The following is a 15,660-nucleotide window of genomic DNA, read 5'->3' as shown; positions in this document are numbered from 1 at the left end:
CTCTAAATAAGAGGTGTCACTATTACCGATGTTAATGGTACACAACTTAATCCCTTGCAAGGAAGGAAGTTTCAGGTCCCGTTGCCCGGATTCAAACTTCGGACCTGCAGATCACAACAGATGTCAGGGATGACCATTAACTTACAGGGATATTTGTAATTGCTATCTGCAAAATATGCATACACTCTTTGAGACCTGAATAGCGTAAATTAAGTTGAGGCCTCCAAAGCAAACATCAGACATCTGGTGTATATATTGTGCATAGGAGAGGTCTGTATACTATGTAAAGGCCAGAGGCAGTGCACACTTTGCATGTATCAGAGACCTTCTGTTGGACTTGGCCCTTCTGGCAGGTTCACCCCTAAACTTTTTGCTTTTTAATGATGACATGGTAATAGTGATTTTTGGTTTCTGCGCACTTTACCACTGTGTCCCAGGGTAAAGTGCGTGCGCGTAGTAAGGTTGGCCTGCCCTCCCATAGGAATGCATGGGGAATGTATGTGTCCATGTTAGTTCCTGATGCATGGGGAGTGCAGGTGCGAGTTTGGTATGTGCGAACTCGTGTGATTAAATGCTGCGCAATGATGTATGCGGCGTGATTGTGTCTAGTGTGGAAGTGCCACTTCTAGAAGTTGGCATGTTTGTGTAATTTGTGTCTGGCGTGTGATTGGCTGGAGCTGGCTGGTGAGCCTGGCTCCAGGAGTCAGGATGGGTCTGCTCCGGTGGTGAGTGCTGAGATTAGCATGCTGATGTGAGGGAGGAGTGCACCTGGGACCTGAATAGGGCTGGGCTTTCCCCACACAATGCTGGCTTCGCCCCCTGTGGTGCATCTAATGACCCTAGCCTGACTAGTGAATAGTGAGAGGGGCTGAGCACATCACAGTGCTCCTAAACCAGCTGCGACTGGTTTTTCCCCCACCCTGCACACAGACAAAGAGATTTACTGTATGAAAAGGGGCCGTGTCCCCTTGCAAAATGCTCTCTTCCTGGATCCTCTTCTTGGGGGGGGGGGGCTGCTGCTGCTGGGCGCCAGGAGGAACGACACTGGGGACTGCCTCCCTGCCTGGAGGGCCCTGTGAGCTGGATCCTGGGCCCAGCCTTGCCCCCCACCCCCTGAAGGACTTTGTGCTGGACTTTGGGGGGACTAGCGCATGAGAAGCGCTTTACTTTTACTTTCCTAAGCCCAACAGCGCCTGGGAGTGCTGGATTGGCCTCTAGCACTCAGAGCGCTTTATTTTTACTTTAGCGGCTGCCCACGCCACATATTGCCGGGTTCCTGCTTTAATTTACCCCCTGACGGGTGCCCACCCCGCCAGGGACATTGCCGGCATTTCTGATAGCTGATGGAGGGAGCCCACCCCTCGTCTTGGCCCCCAAGATCACCGCCGTAGCACTGGGGCCAAGGAGAAGCCGAGAGCAAGCCGGGGAAGCTGCTGCTGACGTCACCCGGAGAGCCGCGCTGCCATTGGTTGAGGCTGCGGGAGGCTCGCTGGGCGACCTGCGCAGTGATTGGCTGCCCCAAGCAAGAGAAGAAGCAGGAAGCGGCGGGAGCCTACCCAAGCTCCTGCACTGCCCGAGTGAACGCTGCCACCCCCCCACCCCCGGGGCTCCCAAGAGCGAGGGAGAGCCCCAGAGAGCGAGAGGAGACCGCAACATAGGAGAGCCCCGAGAAGCGGGAGCTCTCCAGCCCCAGCGGCCCCGAGACCCGTGAGTGCCTGCGAAGGAGAGAGGGGCGTCAGGGCACATTGCCGGTGCCCGCCCCTCCCCTCCAGTGCGAGGGCCTTAGTGTTGCGAGCTGTAAGGCCCGTGTGGCCTTACTTTATTTACGAGTCCCCCAGGGAGGGACTCCAACGGCCGGCACCATTTGTTGATGAGCCCTGAGAGGCTCAAGGGGCATATTTGTTGATGAGCCCTGAGAGGCTCAAGGCGGCATTTTTGTTCTAGAGCCCCCGAGGCTCTTGGGTGCCACATTTGTTCTCGAGTCCCCTGAGAGGGACTCCAACGTCTAAGAGGGCATTTTTCCTATCGTGGTAGAGCAGCCCCGGAAGGCAGCGGGCCGCTCCCACTTGCCCCACAGTTGTTCTCGAGCCCAGTGAGGCTCACGGGGACACAAGTGTTTTTGGCCAGTTGGCCACATCAGCTCCACAGCTGCCCAGCACTTAGTGCGCAGCTGCTCCGTTTAGGCCCCCCTGACATTGGGACACAGGGCATTTCATTCCCAGAGAGGCCAGTTGGCCTGGGGGACAGTTCTGGTGTTGTGCCCTGGCGTGGGGTACCTGTTTTTGCTTCATGTGATGTTTTGCGCAGATGTGATTTCCTGCCTAATGTGATTGTAATGTCATATGCAATGCTTTTATGCCTATACCCCTAAATGTATTTTTATGCCTAGGAGGTTGTTTGCCCTAGAAGAGTGATGCTAGTGAGGTCATGGATTACGTAGGTGGTGTTTACCTGTTACCAGTGAGTACTGGTTGTGTGCTACATGTGCTAATTTTGGCACAAGCATCAGCCAACCAGAAATTCCCATTTCTAACACCTTCTGAACACACTGCGCATATATTAGAGAAATGCATATGACAGAGGCAGCACACACTTGCACATATTTGAGGCATGCATACTGTTCATATGCCTTCACACATAGTCGAGTTTTGAGTGATTACGTTAAGATTTTAACTGATATTTAATAGCATTTCTTAAGAGTTTATACTCTGCTGTATATAAATTGTCTTTTCTCTGAGCTTGTGGTATATTCAACCCACTAAAGGTTTATTGAGTGATTAAGAGTGAAAACCGTATGTGTCCACTGAACTAAATTTGGGTGAAGGATAATTACAAGTGAGATACATACATATTTATGTTAGGTATTTAATACAATGCAAGAATAGCTCCACATAGAAGTAGAGGGTTTTGCAGGGAACATTTTTACATAGTAGGCAAGCCTAAAAAATTACGGGCCATATTATCAAGAAAGGGCGATAAATCATCGCTGCTTTTATCGACAGAAAAGTGTAGCTAAAGCGGCGATAACGGGCTTGTTAATATGCCCTTGTGAATTCCCATAGAAGCTTCTATGGGAATTCACAAGGGCATATTATCAAGCCCATTATCGCCGCTTTAGCTGCACTTTCCTGCAGATAAAAGCGGCGATAATGTATTGCCCTTTCTTGATAATATGGCCCTACATTCTTTACTGAGAATTACAGGTAGACAGGAGACAAGATTGGAGATCGGGATTTCGTGAATGGCCAAAGAAGCAGGACATTGCAGATTGGATCGTACCATTTAGAGCTCTCATTTTCATAATTTACATGACTTATTTGCATATATTTTCAGTTTAAGCGAGAGGAAGTAAAGGGATTCTCCCAGAATCACAGAACGTGCTGGTCAATGCTAGAATCGAGTACGAGCGAAACTGTGACAACTCACCTTTGTCTTTAAGTTTACAGTAGAAAGTGCACTGTGTGTTAAAAACTAATCACAATTAGCAAAACATTTTCAAAAACATTTCTGCATGTAGAAGAACCCGGCTCATTGGTCCAATCAGCATTCTTTGTGAACATTCTTTTTACTTTTTTAGGTTGTGCATGAGCCAGCGCGCAAGCAGTGCTCTGGTGATGATCTGTTGTAGTTCAGTACGGGAGAGAAACCCCGCCCACTCCCCGCCCATATTTTTCATTGGCTTGTGTCTTTGTTGTTCATAAATGCTGTCTTCTGATTTCTAAATAAGCTTGTTAGTTCCTCCTTAGTACAGCCATGTCGTCATTTGTATCCTCCTATGGCTACTGGCCCCTTTACTTTGTTGTTACACAGTATGTATACTTTTTTCTTTATTGAGCTTCTCCTGCTGCAGGCACGATGACATGCTTTGCTTACATTTTGCGCACCATGCCCACTTTTATTTTGAAGCAGCCGGGACAGTGGTGGCCGTTTATTTGCAATGCCATAGGTTTCTCATTTAAATGCGAGACCTATAGCATTGCAAATTTTTTTTGTTTATGGCTTAAACATTCCTGGACAGCCCCAGCCCACCCAACATTCCTGGACAGCCCCAGCCCACCCTGCAGTCGGCGTGGGAGTCAGCGCGAGCCGTGGGCAGCAGTGCATGGGGGAGGCAGACAGAGAGGAGCTTGTGCCAGTCCTGGCCTATTTCAGTGTCACCCGCCTCCATCGCATCGCAGTTCAGGCAGGAGGAGATGCATTCTCTGGTAGATCCCTGCTTTGTTAAGGAGAATACTCATCTGTATTTTTGCGCTGAAAATAAGCGTTAATACAGCAAATTTCTGTCTGCCTACTTTTCCTGCATAAATGTAAAGCTTGGAAATGTGTCACACTATGCGGGAGATTCACACATCTCGGTGACATCTGTAATTCCACCATATGCTTACTGGCCAAAGAAATAAACTTGCACCGTAATGAAAATATAAACGAGAATAGACCGATAAAGTACATTTTAGGACATACTTTCCATTTTAAGGTGTACTCTCTGTTGGATAACAGAGATTCAACTTGTGAGTGCCTTGTTCTTTTCCATTCAAAAATCAGTTTCAATGTTGGAATTTGGCACTGTTGTTAATAAGATACATTTGTTTACGTTTTCTTGTTGTGGGTGGCTTGCAGAGTGAGCTACTTGGGTCTCAGAAGCTGGTTTCGAATATTGCCTTTGCAGTCCGGCTGTTCCGCCGGCGAACTTGACCATGGGGCTAGGTATTAGAGGACAGTAGAAAAGAACATCAGTGTAATTTTTACATTTATTTGTTGATTACTGCTTTTATAAAGTACATTCGTAACTCACGAGTGCAACAAAGTCATTTGTGGAAGTTAGGTAAAGAACAATACACTGACAAAAATCGTAGACATGTCGAAAGGACCTAAAATTTCAAGTCGGAGCGCTTAATATTGTACTTTTTGACATTTCCAGGCGCTGTACATAACAGGTGATACTATAGCCCAATTGCATGGTTGTTGGTGGTGTATCGATCTCGGAAGGATGAAAAAGCGTGTTTGACTTTCCTTGATTCTAACTGCTACAGGTTCATCAGAGAGAGTTTAAAGAGATAAACTATTGAATACAAGATATATACCTGAAGTAAAGAGGTTTAACGCAACAAAACAGACAGACAAAACTTTGACTGGAGTTTTAGAAACATGTTTCTGAAGCTGAAGATTCTGTGTATGTATGTATGTAGGAGAAATATGTGTTAATGTAATTTAACTACAAGGAACCCGCACAGACGTATTATGGTAATGCAGGTGTTTTTTGGCAGACATTGGTGTTAGGACAATACTGTAACAAAGGGTGCGGCGTAGGGTTCTAAATCCCAGCCTTCCTTTGGGGGAATGTTTTCTGTGCTTTCTGTACCCCTTGATGATCCAGGCTCAGAAAGTGTGGATTGGCTTTGTGCGTGCTGGTAGGGGTTTTGCATGAATAGTGGCAGGTGCCGGAGGGCTGCCATGGTTAACTGACCTCCAGAGTCATTGCCATCCCATTGGCCCCACGGAGAGCTATTTATTTCCTTAGAATTGACAGATGCGCTTGGTGCATGCCAGGCCTTTTAGTTGTGACATGCCCCCCGAGTGAGGGCGTAGGGGGCAAGGAGGGGCAAATGCCTCTCGTTGTTGAGTTCTGGTCCTGTTGATGAAACGTCCTTCTGCTAGGGTGACCAAGCATCCATAAATTTCATGGATTGCCCCTAATTTGGGCTTCTTGTCCGTTTTTTGTGAGGAATTCTTCCACGGTTGCCTTTTGTCATCTCTGTAATACCTGACATTGCAGTAAGCCGCCCCCCTGCAAGCAGCCTGGGAGTTATGTAACTTTCACTGGGGGGCAGCTCGTGCTCCTGCTGTGATCAGTGGCCTGTAGCAGCCCCTCCCCGACCTGGCACAGGCTGCTATTGTCACATTATCATTCTGTATGTCAGCCTAATGATCACATACAGAATGATAATGGGCCTCTCTCTGTGCAGGGACAGCATTTGCTGGGCCTCCTCCTGCCAGAGCTGAGGGCATGGCAAACTGCTTTTGTTTATGGGCTCCTGTCACCTCACAAGGGGCCAAGATTTCATTCTGGCCCGTGTTAAATTGCGTAATACGTTTTTATTTTTATTTATGAAGATGGACCCGCTAGATAGAAGTGTGCCATTTGCTGTTAATATGAGAACGCCTTAAGAATTGTGATTGTTCGTTTGAGGATAATGCTTGGTTACAATTTTTTGTTTTAATGTGGTGTTTTCTGTTAATCGACATGACCTGTGTGTACCTAAATGAAGAGAGCTTGCGATCATGTCATTCATTTTATTGAGTTGGAAGGGGCCGAGATTCATAACTGTGCCTATAACTCCTACACTTCACAGTAGAAGTGAAGCTCATGTCTTTTATGGAAACCCCATCCCTAAATACCTAGCTCCTTCTATCTAAAGAGAACTCGCCTGCCTATGCTTTTGTTTTTCTTGTACACCACCAGTGGTTTCCTACTGTCCTATACATGGCGCCGTTACTTCCCTGCCAGGGTTGGCATGGCATACCTGAATGCATGGCATATGAACACACAAACATGCACACGCACTACTATAGACACCAATAGAGTGGATTTTGGCCTTAGTAAATACAAGTGGTTTACACGATTTCTGTCCATCCGTGCGCACTATCCACAATTCCAAGAGTCAATTCAGTTCATATTGTGCTCTGTACAACTCTCACAAACAAATATTTGCCTGAACATAATTAGCCTCAGGTGCAAAACTAATGCAGACAAACAATCCTAAAACCGGTTTGGGTTGGAGGAAGTTTGCATGCTGCGTAGGCAGAGGAGACATGTGGGGACATGTGGCATGCCTCCTGGCAATGTCTGGCACAGGTGAAAACAAGAAAGACGTGTGCAGCAGGAAGGTACGTTGATGTTGGCATTCAACCTCTTGAGTTCCTGTTACCCAGCTGAGATTGGCTATAACTGCGTGGAAAGTCATTCACAGACTGCCAAAAGGGCTGCAGTGGCAAACTTTAAGCTCATTATGCTCTGTATGACTTCCAAACACTGATACAATGAACAATCACTGGTCTCTTACAGTCAACTGGCCTCCTCTCAGGAGACTTAAAGACCCACACCAAGGCTAAAGAAAATTAAACTACGTTTACCAGTATGCTTCTCTGCTGGCCCAAAAACAAGACTGGCTGAAAGTGACTCTCACAATCTGGTGAAAATGGACAGCTACACTTGCCTTTCTCCAGAAAACGACTGATCAGGCCGCTTGAGCAGACAGCTTTAGTTGTCTGCTACCAAAAGACCTTTGTTCAATGCCAAAACTTAGAATGGGCTTCGGTTCTGCCCATGGCTTATCATTCATGGGCTTGTTTATTAATCTTATTTCCTTTCTTCTTATTCAATTGCTTTCATTCCTTTTATTGTGCTTGTCCTTACTTTGGAGCATAGGTTTTTACAGTGTTTATGATTGGATGTGGTATATCCTTCCATTGCTTACAATCAGGGAGCTACTTTTTTCTTTCTCTTTTAACTCTCTATTCGAGTTCATGTGTTTTTTCTTCTCTCCTCCTTGTGTGCTTGTTTCACATTTTTGTCCCTCCCTTTCTGCTGTGTCTTTTACTTCTTTTACACTCCATTGAGTACTATTCGCCAAAAAAGCACTTCAAAACCCAATCAGGGTTAGCAAGCAATATACAAATGCAAACCTTTTTCCCTCTTCTATCCCTCCCTTATCCTTCTCAATCCAAAAAACTGACTAACATATCCATCACTCAAATAACTTTTATATTTCACTATACCAATTCATCACACATTTTTTATGGGATCCGGAGTAGCGTGCCACTCACTAAAAAAGCTCTTCAACGCCTCGTCAGGAGTAGTAAGCACTATATAGATGGAATTACGATACAATACAATATTACCCAGGCACATTTACGGTTAGCCTCTTACATTGTCACACAAGCAGCGACAATGGTACAGCACATTTGTCCTTTATTATTTATTTATTTTGCTCCAATAGTGCAAGGTTTCTGCATTTGTGCTTTTATTTTTTTCATGTTTACCCTGCCCCCCTCCCCCCACCCCCCTTAGCTTTTACACACCACATTCCCTTGGGATAATTGATCGGGTGTTTCTTTTTCAATGGGGGACAGGGGGGTAAGATCTGAGAAGCCTTCAACTTTGATCTTTTTCTACATTTGTTTTTTAATATATAAATGAAGGTGTTTAAGTTTCACTTGCGCTCACAACAGATGCAGTGCAAGGTTGTCGCAACCTAATATAAACTTATTTTGACTTCTACTTGTGTTAGTTGTCTATTTACTTATGTAATAGTACAATACCTTCTCTGATGTGTCTGTAAAGCATTCCTTTTGTCCTGAATATTTGCCCTGAATTCTGACCTTCTGTCCTGAATTTTGACCCTTTGTGCTGAATTTTTACACTTTCTGTTCTGAATTTGCACCCATGCCAGTTTGGTCGCCCTACCTTCTGCGCGAATGAGACTGGCGGAGAAATCGCCACGCTGTGCCCTGCTGCCACCCTCCAAAGTAACTTGGATGGTATGTGTTATTTATTAAACAAAACAAGGGACCACCCTGGCAAAGGATGCAGCTGCCATCAGCAAGTGGTCTTTAAAGACGTATTACACATTTTTTTCTGGAATTTAATTAAGTAGTGGCAGGATTAGCAAACTGTTTCGACGAGGGAGTCCCTAAAGCTTTAGACAAATCATGTCCTTATTTACTAACTAAGGAAGAAACTGGCCTCCCACATAAATGGTCTCTACTAAAATATAGGGGCATATTACCAAGGGCATTATCGCCGCTTTAGCGGGAATTTTTCCTGCTAAAGCGGCGATAACTTTATCGCCCTATTACCTAGCTGTCGCTAACACCAGTTAGCGACAGCTAATAGGCTATAGCGGGCATTTAGGGGCCCACTCTGCATGTCAGCGATGATTATCGCTAATGACATGCAAAGTGGGCGTGCCAAAATGTTAGCGACTGGAAACAGTCGCTAACATCGCTATCCCCTATCACCAACTTATGGAAATAATCGTGCTAAGCGCGATTATCTCCAAAAGCTAACGCCTGCCCAGAGCAGTTCTTAGCCATGTTATCCAATGGGAGGTGGATAACATGGCTAAGAGCATTGTCACGATAATGCATGAATATCTCTGATTTTACAGCGATATTCATGCATTTCCCAAGATTTTTACCGCTTTTGAGATAAACCTTCATAATATCAAGGTATCTCAGCGGTAAAAATCATCGGAGTGCGGCGATATTTTAATGCCCGCTAACTAAGCTTAGCGATAATTATCGCTATAGCTTGGTAATATGCTCCATAGTAACTGCTAAACCAGCTTCCGTTTAAGTACACTTTGTAAAACGATTGCTGTGCCTAAATGTTGTCATTAGGTCTGACCTTTGGCGCATATCATTCCCTTTTCAACCAAAACTACTCTTTTTGTATCTGAAGGAGGGATTTAATTACACTGTGTTTATTGAAATAAAACACGTTTAACATTTTATAATCCAGGTAACATTGTTCATGTAGTTGATTAGGCAGGAACTTACCCAAAAATGTCACACTTGTAGATTAAACTCCCTATTTCCAAACATGCATCTTTACTGCTGTTTCTGTAAAGGTTTAATCATATATATTTGCTGTATTTTGCTTCTTTCACACTGAGGCAACATTGTAAATAGAGGCCCAGACTCACTCTTGAGCACACATTGTGGCCCCTGGCAGCTGTGCGACACGAGTTCAGATGATACTGTCACTATAGGATCTCGGATTGTGGTCTGTAAACGGAGAGGTGGGAATAAAGCAAGTGTCACTTACGAAAAAGCAGCGATGGTGTTCACCTGCTGGGCCATACACGTGTCCCTCACACAATGGGCTGTAGAGCAGTGCCATTAGGATCTTTGGCTCAAGCCTGTCACATGGTATCTGAAGACACCACACTCTTATCTGACCAAATACTTCCAGAGGTAAATGAAGTTTACAAGAGTGACAGACGACCAGGGCACGATTCGGGTGTACAGGCGGGTGGACGGCGTCCACCCACTATTTTAACCCTTTCGACGCTGATGACGGAACCGCTCCGTCATCAGCTGCGGTGGCGCTGTGCTGATGACGGAGCGGTTCCCTCATGGCTCTGCCACCGCGCCTGCGCGGCGCGGATTCCGCGCCTGCGCTGGGCGTTCTTTTGAGCGAGCGGGGCCATGACGGAACAGCTCCGTCATGAGCACAGCCCAACCGCGGCTGATGACGGAGTGGTTCCGTCACCAGCGTGCGGCCGCGCCGCCCGTTTAGCACTGCGGCAGAATAGCCGCCGCAGTGAAGGTGTTAATAGGGTGGATGCCGCCCCCCCTGCCAAGAAGTTGGGCCCCACAGAAATATGTTAAACTTGTCCCAGTGTCTTTTTAAGACACCGGGACACGTTCAGCAGCTCCTGCACGTTTTCTGCTTTTCATTCTCAGCAGTTAGGGGGCCTTTTTCACACCTCCAACTGTGCCAAAGATAAAGTCAGAAGTTAAGGGGCCCTGAGGCCTCCTTTTGATCGAGTATTGGAGGGACGGGAGGTGGCCTGGAACCTCCCAATTAAATGCAAATGCACAGGAGAGAAAACAAAAGCACACAGATTGTTATATCTTCACAGATACTTAAGAGATGCATGCTTTTAACTTTATTCAGCCCCTGCATATAAGTGCTTGCACTGTAAGAATATCAGATGGGATGATCTGTGCCAGTGTACAATATAAATAGTACTATTTTATTTCTTTTATAGCACTACTCATCCTAATGCAGTCTTCCAGTGAGGTCACTTCTGTGATGCCATGTGGGATGTCACACTTTGTGATGTCATGTGCGGTGATGGAAGTCCCCCCACTTCTTTCATTAGGACTTGTGCCCTGCAGAGGACCTCATCTGGCAGGCACTGGTTGCAGGCAGCCAAATAAATGCCCAATGGGCACACCCAAGAGGCCCCTGTGGCCTTCACTGGTTGCGCGCAGCTGGGATTTATTCCAAATGCAGATGAACAGTACTTGGCTTGCAGTGATTGTAAGCAGCCAGATTATTGGCCACGCGATCCACCCGGGAATGACAGAGGGAACAATTGGTTTATAAACTGATGTAACACAAGGGTGTTGTTTATTGGCAAAAAGGTTGTTCATTACCAGACTGCTTCGGATGGCTTCGTGAATGTCTTACTGATGGTGGACAGGGTGTTTATATATTCAACGATTGATAGAGTGCTCGGTGGCACAAAGTGAGGTCCCAGCTATAACACGCATTGCAACGCAATAGGTCTCGCATTTGCGAGAGTTTAAGTTATTGGCATTGTAAATGACAACTCCTTTTATTTATGGCATTTACAATGCCAATAGTTCAAACTTGGGTAAATGCGAGACCTATTGCATTGCAAATGCTTGTTTTAAATGGTTATCATCAATTGTAATTGCAGCTATATAGCGCTTATGGCGAGTTAGCGAAATGCTTTCTGGCAAGCAGCCTCCCACTATCCACTCTGAGCCTTAACAAAAGAGGAAACAATGGTAGGAAAGGAGTGACAATAACCAATGTGTGTCTGAGAAACGAGGGCACCATTCCTCATCCCACAAAACAGGGGTTACACAGCATGAATTTCAAAAGTGGAAGGGGTACCCCTCCCCCCCGCTCACTGCGCTGTGGAGGATGTTTTTTTTCCAGTCCCACTCAGTAACACCATGATAACCCTTTCTGCTAATGTGTGTCAGCGCTTCTGATTTTTAGCTAAACGTCAGATGCCCAGCGTGATCCTATGCTTTTTCACACATTAGCCATGTGTTCTTTCTCTCTGCTCACCCCCAGCCGCTGGACGAAAAGCTGGATCAAATACCTGGGCATGGATCTTACTTTGCCGCTTCATGTGGACATGCGGGATGGTGGCCATGCCCAGGATGTTGCTGATTCCTCCACAACTTTCCGCCATGCTGACCAGCAGCCTCCTGCTATACCACATGCCTAAAAGACATTGACAGGAAAAACAAAAAAGGCTCGGGTCCTATCACTGACCGGCCTGGACCGCTACTATTGGATAAACAACAACAAGTGGCCGAGCAAGTTAACTTTACAAGAAATACAGCGCCTAGTCAAATAAATTACTAGGTTGGACAACCATTATGTTGAATTGATTCATGTTTTATAAAGCAGTTTTTTTGAAAAATATTTTTCTTATGTCATCAAAAGAACACAAATATATTTAACAAATACAAACATACATTTAGTGCAGTGAAATACGTCACAAGCAAACAAAAGAATTGTGATATAAAATCACAAAGACAACTGTGCAATGCCTCAGACAACTTGATTTTGAGGCACCAGTCCTGAATAACAATAAACTGAAAATTACATTCACCTACTTGTCAACACCAACACAAGATACATATTGTAATGTATAATGGGGTGCTAATAATAGGAATAACACATGATAGACTACGTGATTACAAATTTATTATTTCATTCCTATCAAGCCCTGTCTGTTTTGTATCTTGGATGGAAGGTCAACGCGTTTCGAACCCAATTTGATTCTACGGGTTCTCATCAGGACATGGACTGGGGGTCGCTGTCGCTTATTCGTAATGGGTGGTAGTTAGAAATTCAAGGGCCATCCCCCGTTAGCTGTACTCTCATTGGTGAGTGCTATGGGCGGGAGGCGGGTGCCGGATCGTTTTAATGTTCAGTGTTCATATCTTTACACACGACCACTTAATGGTCGTAGGAAGTTCTGCACGGCTGCACGCGTAGGGAGGCGGCAGCCGCCGCACAAAGTTGCTAGTTGGAAGCGGGTTTCAAATTGCTTCAGTCCGGCATCCGTCTTCTCCCCGAGTAAAACACGCCCATAGCACTCACCAATGAGAGTACAGCTAACGGGGAATGGCCCTTGAATAGCACTAGCAAAGCACTCGGCGGCACCCCCAAGCCTGGGGGGAGGGGAGGAGGAGGCCAGACGAGCACTTTGCCGGGGCCTGTTTTGGTTCCCAGTCCGGCCCTGCTGGGCGTCCTGGCACATTCACATGAAGGTCCCTTTGTGCAACGTTATCCTCAAATAATGTTTACAAATTTAGCAAGGCGCTTTCGCCAAACATGTAACCCTCCGAGTGGATTCAGTTATTTCACTTAAACCACCGCACATATCATGTATATGTTTTAAAGCAGAGCTAATCACTGATAAATAAAACTGAAAGACCTTTTACAACAAGCATTGGAATAGCCAATAGGTCTTGCATTTGGGACCTTATAAGTGTTTAGTTATCCAGCATAATATACTCGGTGCAACAACATCAACTGTTGCATGGTTAAACACTTATAAGGTCCCAAAGGCGAGACCTATTGGCTATGCCAATGCTTATTTCAAAAGCACTATGAGACAGACTGCGTTGAACTGTAAGCCAAGCTGTACAGTAACTAGTGCTGCTGTGTAACATGTCTAAAATACATTAACAAAACCGACAGATTCTGCAAAGGTGAACCCTATTGGCTTTGCCAGTGCTTGTTTCTTAAATGAAATGGGACTGGATTCAAACAATAAAAGTTTCTTTTTTAATTTGTTTCAGAGGTACAGTCGTTCTCTGGACCACTGCCTACTCCCCAACAAACGTTTTTATTACATTTACAATTACAAATATGTTAACTCCCCAACTCAGGAATCTGTTACTTTTCAATGATGTGCGGCTGGATTGATACATTCCATAACGAATCACCATATAGAATGGACGCCCTAAACACGCCTCTTCTGATCACTGATTTGTTACGTTTTTCTGAATCCATATTGAATATAAACAACCTCTTAGCGAATCACAATATAAAAGCCATTTAGTAGTCACAAACCCTGTCATTTTTTGAATCACAAACTTTGTAACCCCGAAATGACTTTGCACATCTGACCCAGAATATCTCTGTTCATTATGTAGCAGCCTAGATTACGCTGTGTGTAACTCAATATTAAAATAATGACTTGCATATTTACAGTGCTTGCAGTCTCAGGCTGGGTATTTCTTGGCGCTATAAATAGATGTTACTATTCCCCGCTGCACCGACCAGGATTCAGTCGTATGACTCTCATGGTATGTACAGACATCTGCGGTGACAGCGTTCCCCAAATGATCTCTCCTGACAGTTGTCCTTTTCCGGCACATTCCCGACCCAGTCCCCTTTGCACTCAGTTTCCCTTCTTGTTTTGTGTGGGGGGTGGAGGAGGGGGGTGGGGGGCTGAGCCTCCCTGCACTGCTGCCCGAGCACACAACAGCCGAAGAGCTGTGTGCGTGGTCGAAGCTGCAGTTGCCGGGGCAAGGGATGCGAGGGTTGGGGGGGACTCGAGTCCTTTTGGCCCAGTGGGCGTTGTGCACTTTAGGAACACGTTCAACCCAAAACATACCTTGAGCCAGGAGGACGGCCATCAGCATTCCCGCCAAGGCCACTTTCCGCAAAACCTGCGCCTGCTTTCCCTTTTCCATCCCCGCGCGTCCCTTCTTGTTCGTCTGCCAAGGAAAACAGATAGCGTCGGAGTGGAGCCGGGACCAGGTGTGAGGAGGCTCTTGTGCCACGTCAGGTCTCTTCACTTCTCTGCCTGCGTCTGAACTGCGCATGGGATGTGTTCAGGAGAGATTCCCACCACCCTCCACCCTCCCACCCCGCCCTCCCTCCCCGCACACACACGCGTCAGTGTTTCCATACGGAGCACGGGCACAGCTCTGCCAGCCCCACTGCCAGTCCCGCTTCGTTGTGAATTTCTATTCTGGACGATTGATCTATACCCAACTTTTTTAAAATAATTCCTCGGGCAAGAACCTCATTAAAAAACAAGTAACGACAAAGCGGATACTTTCCTCAGACACCTAACCAGGGTGAATTGTTTAAAAAGTCCTCCCACCACTGCCAGCGAAGAGGAATTTATTTTGAAAACCAGACCGTTGCTTGTCCTCTTTTGAACTGAGCTCCCACTCAGCCAGGTGTGCTTTTTGCTAACTTGACTGCGTTCTAGTTTTGCTTGAACTAAGAGGGTGGATTCCTTGCTGTTTGTTGTCTAACTAATACCAGGGCACTTGAAATTATGTGCAAGAGAAGGATCTCATTTTTCGGCAGGGTTTTCTAAGTTATGCGGCGTAATACAGCACATTTTTGAAAGTCACTATTTTGTCGTTTGTAAACATTTTAACACTGTGTGAACAACGTTTTCACCTCAGGAGTACCAGGTGAACAGCCAAACTCGGCAATAAGCAACTAAAAGGTGACCAGTCAACCTCTGCAAAGGGCTTTCCTCTACAGGCCAACACACAGTGCTTAATTTGTAGAAGTTTTTTTTTAACTGCTTCAGCTACAAAAAATGTTTTGCTCAGTTCGGTAGATTATGCAGCATATGATGAATTATTTGGCAAATGTGGCTAATTCATAATTGTACGAAAAACTCAAAATCGCAAAGTTCCAGTCAGCCTGACAAATATAGGTTTATAATGAAAGAAGTAGGCATAGACTGCGCATTTGTCAGCCACCAAAAACTCATCTGGTGGCACAAGTCAGTGCTGGAGTGGGAACCTAAAGCAACCCTGGCACACTATGTCAGACCAGCCCCTGTACTGTGCTTAGTGAGTGCAACGAGTGAGCCTGAGCACTGCTAGGAGGGTTTTGGGTGG

The 15,660-nt window shown here is 45.8% G+C and overlaps 1 protein-coding gene across 3 annotated transcripts in view; it reads right to left on the bottom strand.

Annotated features, from left to right (window-relative positions):
• Positions 1-14,616, bottom strand: part of LOC147700776 (uncharacterized) — a 135,768-nt gene extending 121,152 nt beyond the window's left edge. For all 3 annotated transcript variants that reach the window (XM_086928482.1, XM_086928480.1, XM_086928481.1), the window contains exon 1: positions 14,406-14,616. In XM_086928482.1, coding sequence (XP_086784608.1) covers positions 14,406-14,616 — 211 coding nt within the window. The remainder of the gene's footprint in view (positions 1-14,405) is intronic.
• Between the last annotated feature and the right edge of the window lie 1,044 nt (positions 14,617-15,660).

This window comes from Lissotriton vulgaris, chromosome 7 (genome assembly GCF_964263255.1).
Source record: "Lissotriton vulgaris chromosome 7, aLisVul1.2, whole genome shotgun sequence".
NCBI lineage: Eukaryota > Metazoa > Chordata > Amphibia > Caudata > Salamandridae > Lissotriton > Lissotriton vulgaris.
The sequence above is the reverse complement of the archived record's forward strand: the minus strand, read 5'-3'. Positions and strand labels throughout refer to the sequence as shown.